Here is a 21,713-nt window from a genome sequence, read left to right on the forward strand (position 1 = left end):
AGATGGCCGGGAAGGCTCTGACATGAGACCCAGCCCTTCACATAGATTTCCACCCCAGCATTTGCTGGCTGACTTGGAATGAGTCTGCACTGTCGCCATAACAACCCCCAAATCACACAGACACAGCATGCATTCCACTCCTGAAATCCACTTCATGGCGCCCGCCCAGGCCCCACTGCCTGCGCGGCGAGGGGGTGGCTTTTATCTTGTCCCAGGAATGGTACCTCTCCTTTCTCGTTAAGTCGGTGACAAATGATGTTTGTTCCACGCAGATCTTTGGTCCCCCTTTTGTGCCTTTCGAGTGCCTGGCTCCAGGGGCCTCATCTCCAGGGAAGGGATGAGGCTGTGTCCTCGGCTGACCTGACAGGAGTCTTGAATGGGAGCATCCTCCCTTTAACCACGCTGGTGGGAGCTGCACACGGCTGGCTTCAGCTGGTAGCCCTGCCTTGCTAACAGTGAGAGAAAGAGCCTCAGAGAGAAGCAGCATCAGTTCGAAGCCAGGCAGAGAAAGGGACAGCAGAGCTGGAGAATCGAGCTGCCCCTGGCATGGGGGTGAGAGGCCATGCCGGGCCAGGCAGCACACTGAGCTCTGACCATTCCTGTTGGCAAAGCACCAGCTGCAGAGTAAAATGAGGCAGCTGCTCCCACGAAAGGCAGGGAGGGGAACACGGTGCTCCTTGGCCTCCCAGGGCATTGAAGACCTGGGCCCATAAACCCCTGCCACCCCGTGCCTGAGTAGGGATTGCTTCTTGTTGGGTTTGGGGGTGGGGGCGGTTTCTCTACCAAGAAAATATCTGTTTGTGCTCTGCGGAGACATCCCCTGTCTCTGCAGGGTGGGAGGTGGGGTACAGAAGCGTTTAGCTGGTTCACTGCATGCCCCGTGGGTGTGCACCGACATGGGGACCCACTGCCCCCTTCCCCACGGTGACCTCAATAAAGCCACAGGCCCTGCTGATTCTTTTACAAACCTTTATTTCCATTTCTCCCCACCCCTCCCAGCCTGCTCCACGCTCCTGTCACAGCTTTTTTTAGATAAAAACAACAAACCAGCTCTCTCCAACAATTCCGGACACACATGGATTCCCGGATGACTCTCCAGTCCCCCCTGCCCCATTTCAACCCAGCTTCCCTCGGAGCCGCAGCTGCGAAGGGCTTTCCACTCCGGGATCGTTAATGGCTGACTCGAAAGGCAGAGAGGCCCAGCTGGCTCGAATACACCTGCCAGGACAATACTACAAACGTCACCTCACTGAGCTGATCTGCCGAAAAGCTATCATGAAAAATTGTGGGATGGATCCCAGCACGTACACAAAATATCCCCGCCCCCTCCCCAAACTGCCCTCCCCCCTCTCCAAAAAACAGATATGTTGCACACATTAAAGTGATACAGAACGATACAGAACTTAGAAGGGGGGAAGGATGAAAGAGTCTCTTTGCAATAACAACCTACAGGATCCAGTGAAACCGAGGCAGCGTCAAAGTAAAGGGTCAATAGAGATACAGCTTTCAAACCCAAGGGTAGGGAGTCCTAGGTAATAAGTTAATCTATACAGACAGCGTTAGGCGAATGGACAGATGACCAGATTTCCCTCCACTGCAGAAGGGTGTTCTCAGCGTGAGTGCCCATGCAGAGTGCCCAGGGACAGCGGCCCATGCCAGCACAACAAAACCGCAAGGGAATGAGACGTGAAGTCACGGGATATGGAACGTCCGTGAAACGGGCTCCCCACCCCACGCCTGGCCACAGGAGCACAATCACCAACAGCAAAAGGGAGTGAATTGGGAGGCCTTGTCCAAGCATCCTGGGGTATGGCTCAGGAATTGCCCTGACGCTCCATGGGAGCTGGTGCTAGAGGGGCGGGGGTGGGGTGAGGTGCCAAGCTGGAAAATGGCTTGAGTTGGCTCCAACGCCGGCATAGGGGCCTGCCACCCGGCCCTTCCACAGGAGCCACATCCCCACTGGGGAACCTGAAGATCTGGCGTGAACAGGCTGCAGGGCGTTCCAAATAGCTCCCCATGGGGGTCCCCCCTACTGCTATTAGAGCAGCCCCAGAGGGAACTTCCTCAGCATCTGGCTCAGAGCCAGGTTCCTCTTGGCCAGGGCGCGGCTGCTGCAGCCAGCAGCTTTCCTTGCACCAAGCATGGGCTGGCCAGGATCAGACAGAAACCACGTCTGTGGTGTCAGCCTTGGGCCTTGTCTCCCTGCCGGATTTACCCTAATTGATGGAGCAGAGCTGCAGCAGCGCAAACCCTTCACATGGGGGCAGTGCGTCGCATCCAGGGTCCGCCCGAGCATCAGTGCCAATCCCCTCCCCGCAGGGCGCATCCAGCGCGTAGCCTCCAGGGAAGTGAACCGAGAGCTGGAGCCACCCCACTGTCACATCCTCTCCCCGTGGAGCCCCCATCTGCTTCGTGCCCATTTGCACCACTGCAAAACCAGCTGCCCTGAGGCCTGCCAGGTGAGGGCTCTGCCGTGAACTCCGAGGGCTCCCTCACCACATGCAGCTCCCTGTTCCAGACAGGCGCTGCCACGCCAACTCCCACACTCCCTCCCTACCCCCCACGGCAGGGTGCACTCTCTCCCTGCCCCCACATGCTCCCCTCTTTGCTCCCACCAGTCATCTGACTCCAGGCAACAAAGCTCACAGACCGTGTTGTTCTCATCAAAGCTCCCACCTGGAGCACCGGAGACACAAGCCAAGAAACCCCCCGACCAGATCCCCCTCAGTACCGCTCCCTGCTGGGGCTGGGATTGTGAACAGGGGAGGAAAACAATTCCCCCTCCTGCACACAAGGACAATGGATGGAGGTGGGGCCGGGAGTGGATTCCGCCCCCCTCGGCCCAGGATGGTTATCTTCAAACACAGTGCAGGGAGGGGTTTAAAACAGCAAAAAGTGGGAAGGCAGATCAAAGCAAAGGGGGGGGTGCATTAAAATGTTCACAGGAAATAAGGCATGGAGATGACAGGCCAGTGGGGGGTGGGGGAGGGGCTCTAGAGCACGGTTTTGTCCAGATCCACCTTAACCGGCAGCGGCCCCGCCTCCTCATTGTCCTCCGCTGGGCAGATGGTGACAGCGATCACGGGGTGCAGAGAAAAGGGGGTCGAGCCGTCCAGGTCCTCCAGGTCCTCTTTATCGCCGTTAATGCTCAGCGGCTGGAAGAGAGCCAGAGCCAGACACCAGGTGACAGGGCATGGCCGGGGATGAGGGGGCTGTGGCAGCGGGGGGGGGGGGGGAATGAATCACGGCACGGCGCAGGTTTGCACCCATCGGGGATCCAGTTCAGAGTCTGTTATCACCACAGCTCCCCGAGTTTCTAGGATTCATTTCCCACCTGGCGCCACGATTTAACCCCTCGAAATAAACCAGTCTTGGGCACTGCTTGGCCAACGTCAGGCTGTGAAGTGCCAGAGCCCTGGTGTACTGGGGGCATGTGCGAGGACGGGTTATTTTTTAGTGCTTTCCAGGCTCTCCTCCCCACTGAGTGTCACCACCAGCAGACTGTGCTACGCAGGCCAAGGGTATGAACTGCCCCCAGCCCACGCAGACATCCCCCAGCAGGCTGCGGCTGGGCTCAGCGAACGGTCGCGGCTCAATGGCATCTGCACCTGAGTTTGCCCTAGGATGCCGGCTGGCTCCATACCTGGGTCTTGACGTGCTGGTCCGGGGCGGTCACCAGACTGGCGCAGCTCAGCCACAGCATCACCATGATGGAGAGGAAGAGGCAGGCAGCCAGGATCCAGCGAGGAAGGCCTGAGCGCCTGTAGCACCCCACCACCCCCCGGCAAAGAGAGAGTTCAAGTTTATGGCTGGGCATCAGGGTGGAGGGGGCACAAACAGGACTCAGAGCAGGCCAACAAGGGAAGGATTTCCCCTGGCTACCACCAGTCTGCCTCCTCCATGCAGCATTCCCTTTGCAGTCTCACTCCTGTCCAAATAATCCCACCCCTTACCCAGATAGCCCCGCCTCTGGACCAAATAACCCCACCCCTCACCCAGATAGCCCTGCCCCTGGACCAAATAACCCCACCTCTCACCCAGATAGCCCTGCCCCTGGACCAAATAACCCCACCCCTTACCCAGAGAGCCCCGCCCCTGGACCAAATAACCCCACCCCTTACCTAGAGAGCCCCACCCCTGGACCAAATANCAAACATATTTATGGGCCCCCATGGGGAACAATTGTAAAAGACAGAAGATCAACACAGAAGTTGTCTTTGACACAGCACACAGCTGCACAGGTTTTATTTACAAGTTTAAGTTGCAGATGGAGTGGCTGCCACTAGGGTACCAGAACTGTCAGCCCTAGGGCAAAAAGAATGCACACAAGCGTACATAAACTAAATTATAAAAGAAAAAAATACAAAATAAAACACAGCTAACAAAAGCCAAAGCTGGCCAAAACCCCAGCCATGTGCTGCTCCCCCTAAAAGGGAACCTTGCTGCTATCTCACCCTTCACATTTCTCATATGAATTACCAGGGCTTGAATTAAATTTTTGTATGAAACTGGGGTGGATTTAAAACTGTTTAAAACATTTTAAAAATAAAAATATGAAAAACTATTTACAGGGTCATTATTCATACTTGCTGTGGTTGGCCTTCCCTGCAGGCAGAGAGGCAGAGACTAGGATTAGGACCAACTGTGCCCCCCAAAGAGCGGGCCAACCCTCAAATCAGACCAGAACCACATCCCTCACCCAGATAGCCCCGCCCCTGGACCAAATAACCCCCTCCCGGACCCAATAACCCCCCCCCGGACCAAATAACCCCACCCCGCACCCAGATAGCCCTGCCCCTGGACCAAATAACCCCATCCCTTGCTAGTAACATTTTGCAAGAGTGGTTTATTCTGCAATGGAAATCCCCACCCCCTTTCAAGCCTCCTGTCCCCTTTCCTCCCCCTCACATACCCGTCCCCCAGTTTGCCAGGGCTTTTCATTCTGCCTCTCCCTCTGCCCCCCTCTCCCCTGCAGGGCCAGGCCTGCACTTACTTGGACATGCAGCCCAGGAAGTCGTGCTCTGGTTGTTGAGTCTCCAGGTGCTGGAGCTTCGTTTTGCTCTTTGGCTCTTTCAGGGGGGGTTTCTCCAGCTTTTCCTGGGGGCCTGGCAGGACAACACCCAGACCCAAGTGACTCCCCTGCCACAGCAGGCTGGGCACAACCACCCACCCAGACCTCCAGTGAAGTTGGGGCAGCTGCTTGCGTGCCAAGGCCAGGAAGGGGAGGGTAGAAAACAGGACAAAGAGGACTGCAAGGTCTTGACCTGGCTTACTTGATAGCAGCCTAGAATGAGACCATCCCTCAGGAGGCTGGGCACAGACCACCACCCTCCCCGGACCGTCGCAACGGAGAGCTGTGACTGGTCAGGAGCCCGTGAGTTTGGTGGCTTCTCAGTTTGGTTCGCAGCAGCCAGGTGTCCACAGCTCAAACCCACCCCCACACGCCTCATGCTGGCAGCCTCGGCAGAGGCTGGAGAGGGAAGGGGACAGGGCACCTGAGCTGTCTGATGCCCCACCCCAGGTCAGGACGAAGCCTCAGGAAGCTTGGTCCCAGCTCAGTGGAGGAGGGGTATGGGGCAGGATGGGTTATCTGCCCCTGGGGTAGAAGCCCGGCAGAGACAGACATCAGGCCTGCACTAGGATTCAGCCCAGCATGTGTGCATGTACCGGGGGGCTAATCAGAGGCCACAGGCTCTAGAGAAACCGACTCAGAGCTGGAAGCACCTTTCCAGCAGCTCCCAGCCCCCTCGCCTCCTCGTCCCACCTGGCCCACACGGGCCCAAGCACTGCCCCTTGCTCACCTGTGTGGGCCTTCAGGGCGTTAGGACTGGACACAGGCCAGGACTTCTCCATCAGCTCCGACTTGGATGCTGGCGCCTCGGGCACCGGGTACTCGATCTCCGGCTGGGACTGCAGAGCCGGCGTTCAAAAAGAAACAAAAAAGACCAAAATGCAGTTAGTGACTGAGCCACAAAACCTCCTGTGGGGGCAGGACTGGCCCATGGGGGGAAGCACGCAGGATAGTGAGGGTCAGATCCCTCCTGCATTAACCGCCAGAGGCAGCCTCTCACTGCACCTGGGCAGCACCTGGCACAATGCGGCCCCGCCAGTCTCAGTGCCCATCCTCGGCTGCACCAGATACAGACAATAGAGTTGTTATTGTAGGGACGCAGGACTTGCCACAAAGGCTCGGACACTGGTTTGTCAGTCAGCCTGTCTGTCTGTCCGTTGTACTTCTCGGGCACCTGTCATCTCGGCAGTGTCTGAGCACTGGATGATACAATCTAGACCATGACTCCATCGGTAGCCCAGTATCCTACCTCCCTGCTGTACCAGACCACTGGCCCATCTAATGCGGTGTCCCATTCCTGGTTCTGGCCAATACCTGATGCTTTGCAGGAAGGCAAATATACCTGGTCACTGGTGAAATGCTCGGCACGGGTGGGATAAGAGGGAATCTGCAGCATTAGCTTCTGCCGTGAAGCATGGGGTTCCATGCCCTGTTCCCACAGCCACGCAGGGCCACTGATGACCTCAGCAGCATGATCCTGCCCTACCTGGAACACCACCACTTTGCCATCATCTGCCTGCAGGTAGAAGGTCCAGGTGGAGGAGATGAAGCTCTGGGCAGAGCTGACGATGTCGTTGCAAAAGCTGGAGACCAAGTCAAACATGGAGAAGGACACAGGTTGCAGCTCCAGACTCTGCAAATCAGCAAAGAGAAGAGCACCAGCTCGCTGTGCTGGGAACCTCCACGTCGTCCTGCCCCACCCCAGCCCCAGCTCTCTAGCGCACAGGAGAGGCAGTTCAGGGCTCAAGGCTCTGCTTGAGGGCTCTAAAGCAGGTCTATTGACCAATGCTGAATGACCCACACAGTGCTCTTGGCCTTAATGAGCTATGAACCCTCCTGAAAGTGACAGGATGGTCTAGTGGTTAGAGCACTAGCCTAGACCTTGGGAGACCTGGCCTCATTTCCCAGCTCTGCCACAGAGTCTCTCTGTGACCAAGGGCAAGTCCCTTAGCCTCTCTGTGCCTCAGTTTCCACACCTGTGGAATGGGGATTACAGCCCTGCACCACAAGGATTAATCCATTGACAATATGAAGACTCTCAGATATTGCAATGAGGGGGACAGAAGACAGCTAACCTCCACATCACCCAGAGCAGTGGCTGGCATGAAATGCATTAGTAGGACTCAGTCTAGGGCCCCTTGCACAGGCACCCGTGCCCTCTCGAAGGACCACTGGCCTCAGCACTGTCAGCCTCAGCACGAAGGCCCCAAGCTGAGCGGGCCACGGAGCTCAGAGTCGATACACCCGGGCAGGAGGCGCTGGGGATAAACAGGGGGCTGCATGGCTGCCAGCCCAGCTCCTTCAACCAGCACTAAACCCACATGAAAATGTTTTAAAGAGGAGCTGAGATGCTGAGGTTGTTTCTCTCCTGGCAGCTTAGCCATGCCCCAGATTCTTGGCTCTTTGCAAGGCTTGTTATGTTTTAAAGCATCCCTGCTGGAATCTGCTTGGCTGTTCCTTGCCATGGATGTAGAACATTTTCCAAGGCTGGGAATGCCAGAGCCCCTCATACGGTTAGATGAGCAAACAGGAAAGAAATAGGTCAGGTTCTGTAGCTGATTATTGTGCTAAATCTGCTTTGCTTGCTTGCCCAGGAATCCAAAGGAAACATGCTTTGGGTGGAATGAATGGAATCAGGGAATGTTTGGAACGCTATCGCCAGGGGGCAATCTTGTTTGGGACCTGGCCTTTCACAGAGTTTCATCCACCTAGTCTTTCAGGGGAAGCAGGGACAGATGCTTGTCCCCTTTACAGGGACAGCTGCCACTCCAATACAGCCAAGCAACTGAGGCGTCTTTCTCACAAAGAGAAACATTGACCTCTGCCACTGATTCTGTGTTCAACCTTGGGCCTGTCCCTGGACCGTTCCATGCCTAAGTTTCCCCATATTTAATGCTTGTTACTAGCCTCCCAGATTAGTATTAACTAATTAGTAGAAAGCACTTTGAGCTCCTGCACGGAGAAGCTATAGAGGCAGCACTGTATTCCCATGCCTGATCCTTGCTCCTTACTGCAGAAAGCCATCCTGCAAAGGTGAAAGCCTCTACCCGGGGCAAAGGCTAACACAGTTATTTGGGCAAAAGCTGAATCAGTTAAATGAAGGAGGAAAAGAGGTGGAGAAAGGGATAGCCAATCAAAACCCAAGGAGCCTGGAATAATCACCGGTAAGAACCTTCCATCTTGGGAAGTCAACAGCATCCCCCAGCTTAGCCCAAATCAGCGGCAGGCCTAGCACAATGCAATGAACCTGCTGCTTATGATTTGATTTAAATAGCACAACAGCCCTGCACTGGGTGGTTCTGCTTCCAACACAGCCCAGACCAATCCACTCCCTGGGCAATGTTATTTGAAGGTTCCCTGGAAGCACTGGCGCCATTCACCTGTCTCCTGCATCCCAGGTACCTGGTGACCATCAAACACCCCGAAGGTGTGCCATGCTGGTGGGATTCTCAGAGGGGAAATGATAAGGACATGAAATAAGCAAAGATCCCTTTTTGCTGTCAAATATTTGTAAGTATTGTTTGCTAATGGGGAACTTTACTGCTGCGCGAGGGGCCGCAAAGACCTGAGATTGCAGAGATTCAAAATGCCCAGCTGCAGAGCGCAGAGCCAGGACAGCGTTCTTCCAAAGGGCTGCAGCTATTGGTGTAATGACACTGCAATGTAGGGGTACGGCACATGGCTGCTGCCATGTGGTGGCAAGGTGGACATGGGGCAATTGAATAACAGGGGACAGCTGGCCAGATGTCTGTGCTTCAGACAGGCGGCCTACGAGGAGTTATCACAGCCGCCTCCATCTTCAGCCAGCTGATCTGCTGAGTGTGTGTTGTGGGGGAAAGAGAGAGACATCGGGAAGGGGAAATGGCAACCGGGCTCTACAGTTTTCCTGTTTCAGTACAGTTTGCAAAGCATGCTGGGACCTTTGGGAGGCTGGGAAGCATAAAGCAGTCCTTCCCAACGGGCAGGGTACACCCCAGTAGAGGGCTTGATGGAGTAGCTGGGGGCATGGACAGACCTCTCGCATCTTCTCAGCTTTCATTTTACAAAAGAAGTCAGCCTGTAGCTGCTACGGCTGGAATGAAAACCTTCCAAAGGTGACATGAGCGTACAAGGTGGAGTGATGCCTGCCTGAGTCTGCAGAGAGCCTGAAGCAATAGCTCCAAGATGGTCACTGCCCCATGCATTTCAACCAGTACTAGCTCAGATCCAACCTCCCTGCTCATCACAGCATGTGAGAAAGGAGAGGACAGGTCAGACTGTACAGATCTGCACCAGCATTTCCCAAAATGCGAGCGGGGGGATTACCGGCAGGGAGGTGGCATGGTGGAAGATGAATCCATTCCAGTGGAAGAGTGTTTAACCCACATGGCGGGACTGCAGGGAGAGAGCGACTGACCTCATCTTCCTGACGGGCAGGCTGAGACACGTTAGACATGGCTCCACCTAGGTGTCAATGCTGCACCCTGCCCACTAGCTCTCACTGCCTCTGCTGTCCACACAGGGGCAGGTCAGCTGGGATCGGAACACACAGCGCTCTCTCCTCCTGGGGTTTCTGAGACAGAAGTTGTCTCCTAGTCCCTTTAAAATCCTCTCTGCCCCTGACCCCGTCACCGGAACAAGCCCCAGGGTATCACCCCCTTGGCATGCGGCTGGGCTCTGTGCAGAGGGGCAGCAGCTGTACTAGACACCAGACCCACCAGCAAGCTTTAAACCCCAGGTTTGGCCAGGAGCAACTCTCCCTCCCCACTGCCAGGCACAGCCAGTCACTCCTCTGAGGCTGCCTGCCGTGGCAGCTGTCAGCACAGATACGTCTGCCGCAGCGACTCCAGGCTGCCCTGCCTGCGCAGCTCTCTCGCCCACGTGTCCACATCCCCTGGCCCCCAGACCACCCCATCAACAGCCCCTGTGAGACAGCTGCAGAGCAGGATCCACTGCCCCAGCCACTGGAGGGTGAGCATGGATCCTCCTGCACCCAGGCCCTGAGCACGGCTCCCAGAGGAGCAGCCATGTGTCTGCTTGGAGCAGCATGGAGGCCCCATCTCCCAGGGAGAAGGTACTGATCACACGCCCACAGGACCCTGCAATCTGCAATCCCAGACCAGGCCACCTCCTCCTGCCAATCCCAGTGCTGCCAAAGGAGACAAAAGCTCCCTAGGTGCATCTGGGCAGAGATGCAGGGTGCTGTACGTGGGGCCAAGGAGTGGATTTGCTCCCAGCCCCCGCTGCTCCAGGCAGTCTTCTCACGCTCTGCAGCAGGAGAGGTCTGATCATTGCAGCTTTGCCATGCGACCGTGAAACTGAACGTCCAGGGGCCCAGTCTCAGGCAGCCTCCCCAACGCCCCACAGGGCATGTGGAGGTCAGGGTATCCCAGGGCCGAATCCACCCCAGTGCTCTCAATGCAACACCTCATGCTGGGGCTGAATGAAACCCAACCCCTCTCCGCTGAAAACAATAAAAGTGGCATCTGGGTAGCAATGCCCCCTCACCACATTCCCTGGGGCTCTGCTAGGCACAGGGCTCACACCTCACACACTCCCAAGGGGTGCGAGGGTCACGGTGGGGGCTTGCAATCAGTCTGGAGTGGGGGGTCTGGCCCTAGATTGGCTGCACAGTGCCAGACCATCAGTACTGAGGGGCTCTGGAGCAGAGACGGGAGGAGAGCACATTGCATGGAGTGTCTGTGTGGCTGGACCAGGGACTGTATGCGCTCCACCGAGGGGGAGGGTTACCACAGCCCCTCCAGGAAGGGAAAACAGCAGGGGGTGATGAAGGCAAATCACTCAGATTACAGGCTTCTGGTCCAGCCTGGCTTCTCCAGAGCCGAGCAGACAGAGAGAGGAGATTTGGCCTGGACAGCCTGAGCTGGGACTGACCAGGACTTCATTCTGGTTCCTGATCTCAAGACCGATATGAACTTGTAACCAGAGGAAAGGCCCAGTTGGACAGACAACTACCAGGGCCCTGGGCCGGAGTCAGGGTGACCTCTCAGTAGAAGGCAGGTAGGGTCTTTTATTGGTTTTAGAGGCTCTCTCTATACTGCTTTTACCCTCCAGGATAAATGCGCTTGCTGACAAGAGCTGGGAGGTAACTGGTAACGTGCTGGTCTCAGCCCTCGGAGAGAGAGAAAAGCACCAACGCTGGCTGTTTGGGCTGCCTGGCCCGCTGGGGATATCGCCATGGGGAGCTGGGCAGTGACAGGGGAGTGAGACACGAGGCTCCACCCAGGAGAGATGATGGCTGAGAGCTGAATGACGCTTCCTGACACAGCCGTGAGGGAGCACGTAGGGGGAAATACACCGGCCGTTCCCCTGAATCTCTCACTCCTGCACTTTAATCACTAGACACATACCAATCCCCTCCAAGAGCCAGGAATGGAACCCCGGAGTCCTGCCTCCCAGCCCCAGTGCTCCACTCGCTGGACACTTCCAGAGCTAGGAGTCCTGTCTCCCAGTGTCTTGCTTGGCTCACTCGCTAGCAATCCCCTCCAAGGACGGGCAGAGAACCCAAGTGTCCTGCCTCCCTGTTCTCTGCTCTAACTGCCGGATGGCACTGCCTGACTGGCTCTGAGGACATGGCAACCCAGATGCCTACTTCCTCTGGAAAAGATGCACCGTGACTCTCTCACATGGGGATGTTCCCAGCCCCTGCCTTCCCCGCCTTCTGCCCACAAGCACTTTGGAGAAGGAGCCAATGCACAAGCCTCGGCCTCCTGGGACGGAAAGACCACGGAGCTGTAATCCGATTAGAGTCGGTTTCCAGAAACTGTGCCCTTCTGCTGCTTCCCGCTCCCAGCTCTGGAAATGGCGAATCTGGTTTGCCCCACGAGGGCACTGGCACCAATGCTGCACCATGGACAGCTGCCAAGAGGGGATGGAGCTCTGCATCGCCTGCCCAAAAAGTGCAGAGCTCCCCTGGGGGACTGTGCCAGAACCACCACCAGAAAGGGGGGAAACAAGGTCAAATGCTCCCATGAGTGCAGCCGGATCCACCCGCTGCCTTTCTAGGGGAGGCCTGGCTGTGGCCCTTTGAACACAGCTGGGTTGGGTCCCTTTTCCCGTTGCACCTTTAGCCAGCACAAACAATGACGAGGGAAGAAGGGGAAAGGAAGGGAGGAGAACGTGCTGCCGGACAAGGGGGTTCCACGCGTTCCTGCCAGGTCGAATCAATGCAAGGTCCATGTGCCCTTCCTCTGCTCCACTTACTCCGGGATGCAGAGTCTAGACAGAGGGGACAGGGCAAACTCGCCCTATATCCTTCAGTCAGACAGCGAATTCCTCTGCATCTGCAGATCCCGCCAGTCCTGCACTCATCTCCCCAGCTGCCCAGTGGATCGTTTTCTTCCAGGACACCCTGTCGGCAAGGTACGTCCACGGCACCCTGAGCCAACAGGCGCTGGTGGCAGAGCTCTCTGGGCTTTGGCCCCCAAGAGATAACAAGAGCATGAGGAGGAAGGGAACGGTCCTATACCCAACTTGCCCTCCCCCATTCCTTGCCATGAACTGCTGCCTGTGCCTTCCCACAGGGATCCCCCAGAGCTGGGCTGAGGACAGCCCCTCAATCCCTCTGACCCTGGAACGGGCAGGGCTCTGTCTGCAGGAGGGGGCCTCCATTCCAGGTGCAATCAAGCCAGGTTTTCCTCCCAGCTGTCCCAGGCAAGAGGCCGAGCTCACCCAATCTGCGGGCCAGATGGTCAGCTCAGCACTGCAGAGAGATGAGCAATAGCTGGCTTCCAGCCCCCACCTGGAATGGACCCTGGCTCTAATCCTCCTCCCAGGAGCCTTGGGCCATGGTGGGAGTTCCCTGTGTGGGAGAATGAAACTCCTTCAGCTCCTTGGCTTCCCTGCCAGCGCGGCAGAGCTGGAGATGGGAGGGGCCTTCTGCTGGTGCTCATCTCCCACTACGATCCATAGGCGCTGGAACTAGGGCTGCTGGGGGGGGCTGCTGCCCCCCAAGCTTGCAGTGGTTCCCATCATACCCAGAGGTTACAGTTTGGTTCAATGGCTCCCAGCCCCCCACTGTACACACTGTTCCAGTCCCCCCTGCTATGATCTGTTCTTTTCAGGCCCATCACCCAGGCAGCAGAGCCCCTTGGCACTAGGGAAAGAGGAGGCTGAAACCTTGTCTTTCCAGCTCTGCGTCTCGGGCAGCTGCTTCCTGCATCCAGTTGTGCAGCCGAACTGCTCCTCGGCGCTGCCATAGGCTTCGACACAAGCTGCAAGACAGGAGGGGAAGGGAACGGTCAGGACCTGGGCACCCTGCAGCCATCGGACACGAGCGAATTCGGAGCTCAGGACAACAAGGGGCTGGAAGCACGGCCTGGAGCCAGGCAGAGTGCAGCGGGGGTGTTCATCCAGCCCACGCTGCTCTGCCCTGCCAGGGCACCCAGAGCCCCTTCCAATGCCAGCCCTGGGCTCCCACGGGCAGCTGTCAGCGTTCCTCAGCCCTGACTGCTATTCCAGGGCTGGACTCCTGCACAGAGAGAGGCAGGTCACAGTCCAAGTCCTGTGACGTTGACAAACGCCCCTCTGGACTCGGATGAGACCCCCCCCCAGCTCTGAGTCAAACACCCAGCTCCAGGGTGTGTCCACCAGCCCATCGGAGTCACCCGGAGAGCCCCACCCCGGGCTGAGCTGGGCACACACAGGGCTGCCTGACAGGTTCCATGTCCTAGTTCAGTTCTGCCCAAAGACTAATCAATCAAGGCAATCAGCACAACGTTCCCAGACAGGTCTCAGCTTCCAACAGGAAACACCCAGATTTCCCATGAGCAGAGCGTTAGCCAATGTTCCAAGCAGCTATCCTGAGATCCCAGCGGCATGGCATGGGGGGGTCGTCTCCCCATGATACCTTAGACACTGAGGCCTTTTCTCCTCTGCAGGGACATTAAAGCCCCCAGAACACTTTCACAAGAGTAGCGGGGGTTGCCCAAATAGACTCGGCTAAAAAGTCCCCCAGTCCTGGTGCTGAATACTGGCTGCTCTGCCCTGCCCCAGAAGTGGCTGCAGTTCAGTGAGGCTGCAAAGTGCTTTGAGATCCCTTGTGATGAGAGGCACCAGGGGGTTAGCGCATCATCCCTGGGTCAGGGAGGAAGCCCGGTTTGCTCACAGGGCACCGGGAACTTGCTGGACAGCCTTTGGCCTGGCGGGGGGATTCAGTCGCTGCTGTGGGAAACTTCCATCTTCGCAGTTCCCTGGCGGTGAGGCTAGAACTGCAGGGGGGCAGGGGGGTTGGCTTCAGCAGAGGATCCTCCCCTGTCTTCTCCTATCCCTTTGAGAGGTTGAACTCACAGTCGGAACATCATTAATCCCCTTGGTATTTGCTGTGGCCACAGCCCTAATGGATTCATGTGGGGCCTTGCATCCACGTGACCCTCCAACTTCCAGGATTTGCACAATGGAGCAAGCGGAGTTGGCCCAGATTTTCACCAGGGAGTGAGCAGAGCCAGCCCGGATTTGCACCAGGGAGCGAGCGGAGCTGGCCAGGATTTGCACCAGAGAGCGAGCGGAGTTGGCCCAGATTTGCACCAGGGAGTTAGCAGAGCTGGCCCAGATTTGCCCCAGGGAGCTAGTGGAGTTGGCCCTGATTTGCACCAGGGAGCGAGCAGAGCCGGGCCAGATTTGCACAAGGGAGTGAGCAGAGCCAGCCTGGATTTGCACTGCCGGTGCATCATGGCCATGGAACTTTGTCTGGACAGCATGGGAGCGCAGAAGGAGCAGAAGCAACCTCTGTCCTGACAGGAATAAGTGGAGAAGCCACTTCTGGACAATGTAACTAAGGGGGCCACGGGAGAAGAGGGGAGGGAAAGTTAATTGACTGCGCTGTTCTTTACCTGATTCACATTCGGCTCTGGTTGTGTTCAGCTCGGCGCTTGCATCCACAAAGTGACAGATGGAGAACAGCCGGCACCCTCGGTAACAGGCGTTGAGCACAGCATCCTGGAGAGAGGAAGAGAAGAGCTAGGAGCCGGTACAACGCACAGTGCAGTAGCTGCACCCCAGCGCCCTGCAAATACCCGAATGCCCCTGAGGACCCAGCTGTGCTCTGGGACTGGGGCAGCAGGGAAGGGGCAGGGTGGGAGGGTGCTATCCACTGCATGGGACCAGGACACCAGCTCCAGATCCCTCCTACCTGTCAATGGAACACAAGCACCAAGACCTAGCACTACGTCTAGATGCTGGCACCGTCCCCCAGGAGGGGTGGTGGAACCCCAGTGCGCTGGGCATTTACAGCAAGGCTGGACATGGCCCTGCAGAATACACGGTAGAGAAGGAACGGGGATAGGGCTCCCAGGGGAATGGACTAGATCCGTGGTTTACAACCCGTGGACCATGGACCCCTGGGGGTCCGCAGACTATGTCTAAGATTTCCAAAGGGGTCCGCACCTCCATTCGAATTTCTGTAGGGATTCGCAAATGACAAAAGGTTGAAAACCCCCTGAACTAGAGGAGACCAAGCTGGCCTTCTGCATCTTTAACTGGTCCCTCATGGCACTGGGCAGCCTGCAGCGCCACATGTTTCTCTGAAAAACTCAGCGTGATGTTGGAAACCTCTGGCTGCCCAAGAACTATAGGCCTGGCAAGCCAACAGGATATGCGTTTCTCACACACAGACTCTGTGGGCCCATGCACGTGGGGGAGTCTGCGTGTAGCTGTGCACACACATGTTCACTGAGTGGGCACAGTTCTGAGGGCACCTTCACCCCCAGCCCAGAATCCTGACTGGCCTGAGAGAAACAGCTCCTACCATGGGGCCGGGCCCCAGCGAGAGCTGCTCCGGCCTCAGCAAACACAGCAGCTTCAGCAAGAGAACTGAGGTGCCATTTGCTGCACTCTTCTCCTGGGTGCTGTGCCCAGCAACCTGCACCCGTATCATCACTGACCAGCAGTGGGGGAGTTCGGGGCAGGAGACATAGCCCGCTCCGCCCTGCCTAGGTGTCTTTCCCAGGGCCAGATTCTGCCAGGCAATCACGCAGAGCAGCCCTGTGAGGCGAGGCCAACACTGAGTCCTCTCACCTGGGCTCACCTCTGCCCCACATGGCCACTGAGGAGGCTGCTTGGAAACCAGCTGTGCGATGCTTCCACCTGCAGCAGCCATCCATCTGAGTCTCTTGTGGCAGCACAGCTCAGGCCCTGCACTTGGCACGGGTGTGAAGTATTGATTCCTCCCCAGTATCAGTATCACCAATATTGTGTGTATTGGGATCATGCTGGCTGGGATCAAGGCTCATTATGCTTGGCGCCGGACACACGCATAACAAAAGGATGGTCCCTGTCCCATGGTAAAGTAGCTATACCACTACCTAGCTCCTTGCATGAGTAGATTTGAAATCATTACTCCCATTTTACAGATGGGGAAACTGAGGCACAGAGCAAGGAAGTGACTTGCCCAAGGTCATCTAACAGGCCAGTGGCAGAGCCAGGAATAGAACCCAGATCTCCTGAGTCTCAGGCCAATGTTCTAGCCAAGAGACAGCAAACAGACCCAACAAAGACCAGGCAGGAGCCCCCAGGCAGGAGATATTCCCATCAGGCTGACAAGCACATGACCCAGTCACCGCCAAGCACTCTGCAGGGAGGGTGAAAGAGGTGAGTTTTAAGGCAAGCTTGGCAGGAAGTCCGAGTGGCCCTGGACCAGCAATTGTAAGCAGGGCTGCGGTTCCTCTTCCCTACGTGCGTGGCGATCTCACTGCATGAGACTAAATGCCAGTAAACCTAGAACTAACACAAGGGCAAGAAAGGAAAATGCCTAGGAATAACTTGAGCACTGGCTGGCAAATGGGGCCCACAGAACTGCACCATTAGTTTTCTGAGACCACGAGTGATTTATTCCAAAAGGGGGCAAGGAAATTTCCCATCTCTACCAGTCTGTCTTTCAGCTCGACCTGTTCAGCAACCTCCCAGCCCGGGAGTGTATTTTTCTCCATGTGTATTTTTCTATGGTCGCGTTTGAAGACATACAGACAGACAAAGACACACTATTTACCTAAGTCTACAGCTTCATAACCTCTGCTTTGCACAGAACACCAGGGCTGAATCCCAAACGTCTCCGTGCCAGGCAATGGGAGCGCAGCCCTGCATTTTTCATGCTTAAATGCTGCACGGAGAACAGAGACGCCGTTGGATGCCCTTCGGCATAAACCTTTAGAAGGATCCAGTTAACACTTCCTCTTCAAGGCGCCATGTATCAGGCAACTGGCCTGTACACTGAGGGACGCCCTAGGGCACGGAAGCAGGGCAGGATCATCCTTGCTAAGAAAGGGAGACGCACCTAACACCACACTGTCCAGGGTCACTAAAACAAACAACTTTTATCACCACAAACAAACAGCCACTTGCAAGGGGATACACCAGAGGAGCCTAAGTTGCCCAGTTTACTCTTTAGGACGGTAGCTCTTCCCCTGAAATCACTGCTTTATGCACGTCCTGGCTCAGAGGAGTTATTCCAGCAGGACAGAGATGCTGGCATCCAGAGGCCTGCAGCAGCATCCACTCCCCTCCATTCTCTGCTACATCACGGGCAGCCAAAGCCTTGTGCAAAAGCAACCCCGGGAATTCTACAGCACAGCCCAAAGCTGCCCCGATTTTTTTAATCATGGAGGTGTAGTGGGCAGAAGCCATAGATCCCAGCATGCCGTGTTCCAGCAAAGGCACTCAGCTCTCCATGGAAAGTTGCATGTTGGGACCTGTAGTCTCCACAAGCCGCAGTGAGGTGGCTGCAACCAGCTGAACAGCATACAAGCCAGGTTCTGCCCTCACACACTTGGGCTAGGTGCTAAGGCCAGCTGTACGCTTTTCCTTTTTGCAGCACGTGTCATGTACTTCAAGCAGGTTTCATATTTTAAGCATGTCTTTGCGAGATATAAAGTTACAGAGCCCCCCAATCTTTTCAATTCGCACCCTGCTCCTGTGGCTGAACCCACAGGGACTCCACACTTTCACCTCCAAAGCAGGATTGCTAACCAGAAAGCAGCCCAAATGGCTTGGAAATCAGCCTTCCCATTCTAGAATAACACAAGTTCTCACATGCACAAAAACAGAACAGCCCCAGTCCTGCCCGCTCCACCTTCCTGTTCGTTTGAGAAAATCCTTCCCCTGAAGCATTATTTATTGCAAACGAACAATCCAGAAAACAAAAGCTAAAATGGACACGACCAGGACATGGAAAACTCTTGGGCTTGGCATTTTTAAAGGATTTTTATCGTTGCTGCACAAACAAAAGTTGGTCCCATTTCTGGTTGAAAGGGGTCGACACCAAGTGCAGATAATCCTGTTCCAAAGGATCAGTTACCAAATCTGGGAGGACAAAGACCGGATTCTTCTTTTCTGATGAATGACCAGAGTGGATACCACGAATGGGGGTGGGGAGTATTTCAATTACTTTTTAACTAAACTGTTATTATTGGTGTATTACGGATGGCAGGTGTCTGATGACGGCATGCATCCCCCCTCCCTTGAGCCGGTTTTAACAGCAGAAAGTGTGACTGGTTTTAAAACAATCACCTGGGCTTTTTCCCTGCTGTGTTTGGATATGTCACATGGATCTTCAATGGCCTTTTCTACCTGCCCATGTAGGGCCTCAGTAGGTTTATCCCAGCAAGGCTAGGCAGACTCTGAGCCCAGGCCTTAGTTAGAAGTTATTAGTCTAGAAGCCAGAACTGGGGGTTTTTCAATGATTATTGTTTGTGTGAGCAGCAAAGAATCCTGTGCCACCTTACAGACTAACAGACGTGTTGGAGCTTGAGCTTCCGTGGGTGAATACCCACTGCGTCGGATGCAGCTCTTTGCATGGCTCTTGTCACTGCAGCTCTGAGGAATGATACTCAAGCGATTTCCTGAGAGCACTATTGGCTCCAGCACTAACACAGCTGCATCCACTGCTGTGTGTGAGGAGTTTGACAGTTCTCAATCTCCCACATGTCCCTCCCCACTTGGGGAGGACGCATGCTGGAAGGAGAAGCTGCCCCCGGGGTTCAGTGCTTTTCTCTCACTCATGGGTTTTTTGGGGAATGGCTGGGGCGGGGAGAGGACTACACAGGCACCTCTCAGCTGAGGGGGGAGCCGTGGGAAAGAAAGCAGGTGTCCGGCTGCATAATACAACCAGATCCAGTCACTGGCTCCTGCTCTTTAACTGGACACCTGGTGCCTTGCAGAATAAAATGGATGAACAGCAAATTTATCAACACTGTCCGTCATCGCCCGCCCCAGCCCCCCGCACTTGGGCAGCAGCCTCCGCCCGGGCACCTTCCACATGACAAACCTTCTCCCTGCTGCAAAAAAATAACGAGACCCATCAGCCCCCTTCCTCCTTGCAAAACAAATCAATGCCCCTCCCGCCCCCGAAAGCGTCCTGGGCACGATGCAAAGACACTGGAAGATGGACGCCTCCCCCGCACTCCCGGTGTTTTGCTCACAGGTCCCCCCCACCCCAGATAAATCTGTTCCTCTCCCCCGCCCCCAGGCGGGCAGAGACCGAGCGGCCCGGGCTCGGATCCGCCGCACTCACCCGGGCTGCGCCTGGGGGGTGGCCGCAGCGCTTCTGGCAGGCGCCGATGTCCCCCAGCGGCGCGGAGAAGGAAGCCCCGGGGCCCGCGGCGGATGCCAGCGCCAGGCAGAGGGCGAGCAGGGGCCCCGCCATCCCGGCCCTTCGCATGGCTCCCCCCGGCCGCTCGCAGTGCGGGGCTGCAGCCCGGGCAGAGCGCGGTGCCGATCTCCCCGTGACGCGCTTTGCACAGAGCGAGGGAGGCTGGGAGAGAGACGGGCGGAGGCAGGGCGGGCAGCCGGGGCTGGAGCCGAGCCACATGCCTCCCTGCTGCAGGGGCTGCCGGCTGGCGAAGCAGAGAGCCGGAGCCTGGGCTCCCTCCGGCCGGAGCTCAGCGGGGCTGTAACAAGGCCACAGGGACCCCAGGGGACCGGGGGTGGGGGGAAGCCAGTACAAATTACCGGGGCCCTGCGGTCCGGAAGGGGGCCCGGCTTCCTCGGCTAGGGTGGCCAGACAGCAGGTGTGAAAAATCGGGACCAGGGGTGGGGAGTAATAGGAGCCTATATAAGAAAAAGCCCCAAATATCCGGACTGTCCCTATAAAATCAGGACATCTGGTCACCCTATCGTCCACCTGTTTAGCCGGTCGGCCCTTGCTGGGGGGCCCGAACCCGGCGGCCCTGCCCTTCCTGCACTGGGGCTGCCTGATGGGCCGTGGGATTTCCCGTTAGGGAGGATGGTGCAGCCAGGCCTGCTCTCCTGCAGCGCAGTCCGCACTGGGGCTGGCCTGGCTGGGATCACGAATTCTCACGTCAGCTCACTTGCAGCGGGGAGAGGACTGGAGCAGGGTGGGCCGGAGGCGGGAAGGAGGCAATGGAAAGTGGAGGGGGCAGGTTAGTGTGGGATCTGCCGAGCAGTGGGATACGGTGGCTAAACCAAGAGAAGGGTGGAGAACTGGCTGTCCCCTGCCAGTGCCTTTCTATAAGCCAAGTGCATCATCTAGGTACTAGGAAATCGGCACATCCGAAACATGGACAGATGGAGTCTCCCCAAGGAAGTGGTGGAAGCCCCGTGACTTGAGTCATTCAGAACAGGACAAGGGAAAGCCATGAAGAGTAGATCCTCAGGACAAATCCTGCCTGGGGCCCAGGCAAGGGACTCCACGGTACCGAAGAGTTCTGTCATGTGTCCTCCAGGAGAGTGTTGTATTTCCTGCCTTGGAGTGCAGAGGCAGAGAAGATGTCAGGGCCACCTGCCCATCTCGTGTCTTGGAGTCTCCTCGTTATCAGAGATGCTCTGTTATGAGGCAATCATCTTGCAAGAGGACCCGGGCGGGGCTCTGGAGGTTCACCAGCTGATGCATGATAGGAGAGTTTGGGTGAAGGCACCTTTCCTGGGCTCTTAGGTGGAGCGGAAATCCCAGCATGCTCCTAGGTACAGGCCCGACACTCTTATATTAGCATCACTGTCCACGAGTACGACATACTCTGCACTGACTGGTCACGCCAGCCAAACCAAGGGTGCATGGTGGCTTTCAAGGGATGCACCTTTGCAGCTGGGCGGCACTGGTTGCACAGCACAGGAAGCAGGGAGTGAGGGAGCTCAGCATCTCGTATCCAGGCCTCTCAGATGCAGCTCTCTGCTGCAAAGGGCACCTGAACAGCTGGCCAGCTGTTGCCTTTCTCTGCTAAACGGTTCTGATCTTCCCGCTCCAGCCAAGGCCAGAGCATGTTAGGAGGGAGCACAAAGCACTGAGCATTGGTGCATGAGTCAGGCGTTTAGTGCGTTCCTTTGGATTAGATGATTATTGATTGCTGTGATTAACACTTAAGGCACCAGGCATTTCCCAGCATGCTAGTGAGATAGATGAGACGGAGAACAGCAGTGCACACCCCTGCATGTTCCTAGTGAACTAACAAGGGCATCAGTGAAATGACAGGTGGAGGAGCACCCTGGATTCATAGCAGCTGGGTGAACAGTACCCAAGGGAGATGCTGGGAACAGCCAAGAATAAAGCAATAATCATTGCCTATTCCATTCCACTGGGGCCCTAAGTCATCCCACTGTGCCCCCCCCCCCCACTGCAAATGCAATTGCCAACAATATTCTCTCTCACTTCCTATCCTAAAACTGTTGTGTGGTGTTGCTGTGAGCTGTTCAACAG

General features: G+C 56.3%; 1 protein-coding gene across 1 annotated transcript; it reads right to left on the reverse strand.

The window, feature by feature from the left end:
- Positions 1-955: 955 nt before the first annotated feature.
- TMEM59L (transmembrane protein 59 like) lies at positions 956-19,721 on the reverse strand. The gene is made up of 8 exons (XM_075070956.1): positions 19,575-19,721; positions 14,902-15,007; positions 13,190-13,284; positions 6,558-6,704; positions 5,802-5,910; positions 4,994-5,105; positions 3,644-3,761; positions 956-3,155 (listed from the first exon to the last, which is right to left on the reverse strand). The coding sequence occupies exons 1-8, from the start codon at positions 19,719-19,721 to the stop codon at positions 2,994-2,996; spliced, it is 996 nt and encodes a 331-aa protein (XP_074927057.1). The 3' UTR covers positions 956-2,993.
- Positions 19,722-21,713: the final 1,992 nt, after the last annotated feature.

The sequence above is a fragment of the Chelonoidis abingdonii genome, chromosome 11 (genome assembly GCF_003597395.2).
Source record: "Chelonoidis abingdonii isolate Lonesome George chromosome 11, CheloAbing_2.0, whole genome shotgun sequence".
NCBI classification, from domain to species: Eukaryota; Metazoa; Chordata; order Testudines; family Testudinidae; genus Chelonoidis; species Chelonoidis abingdonii.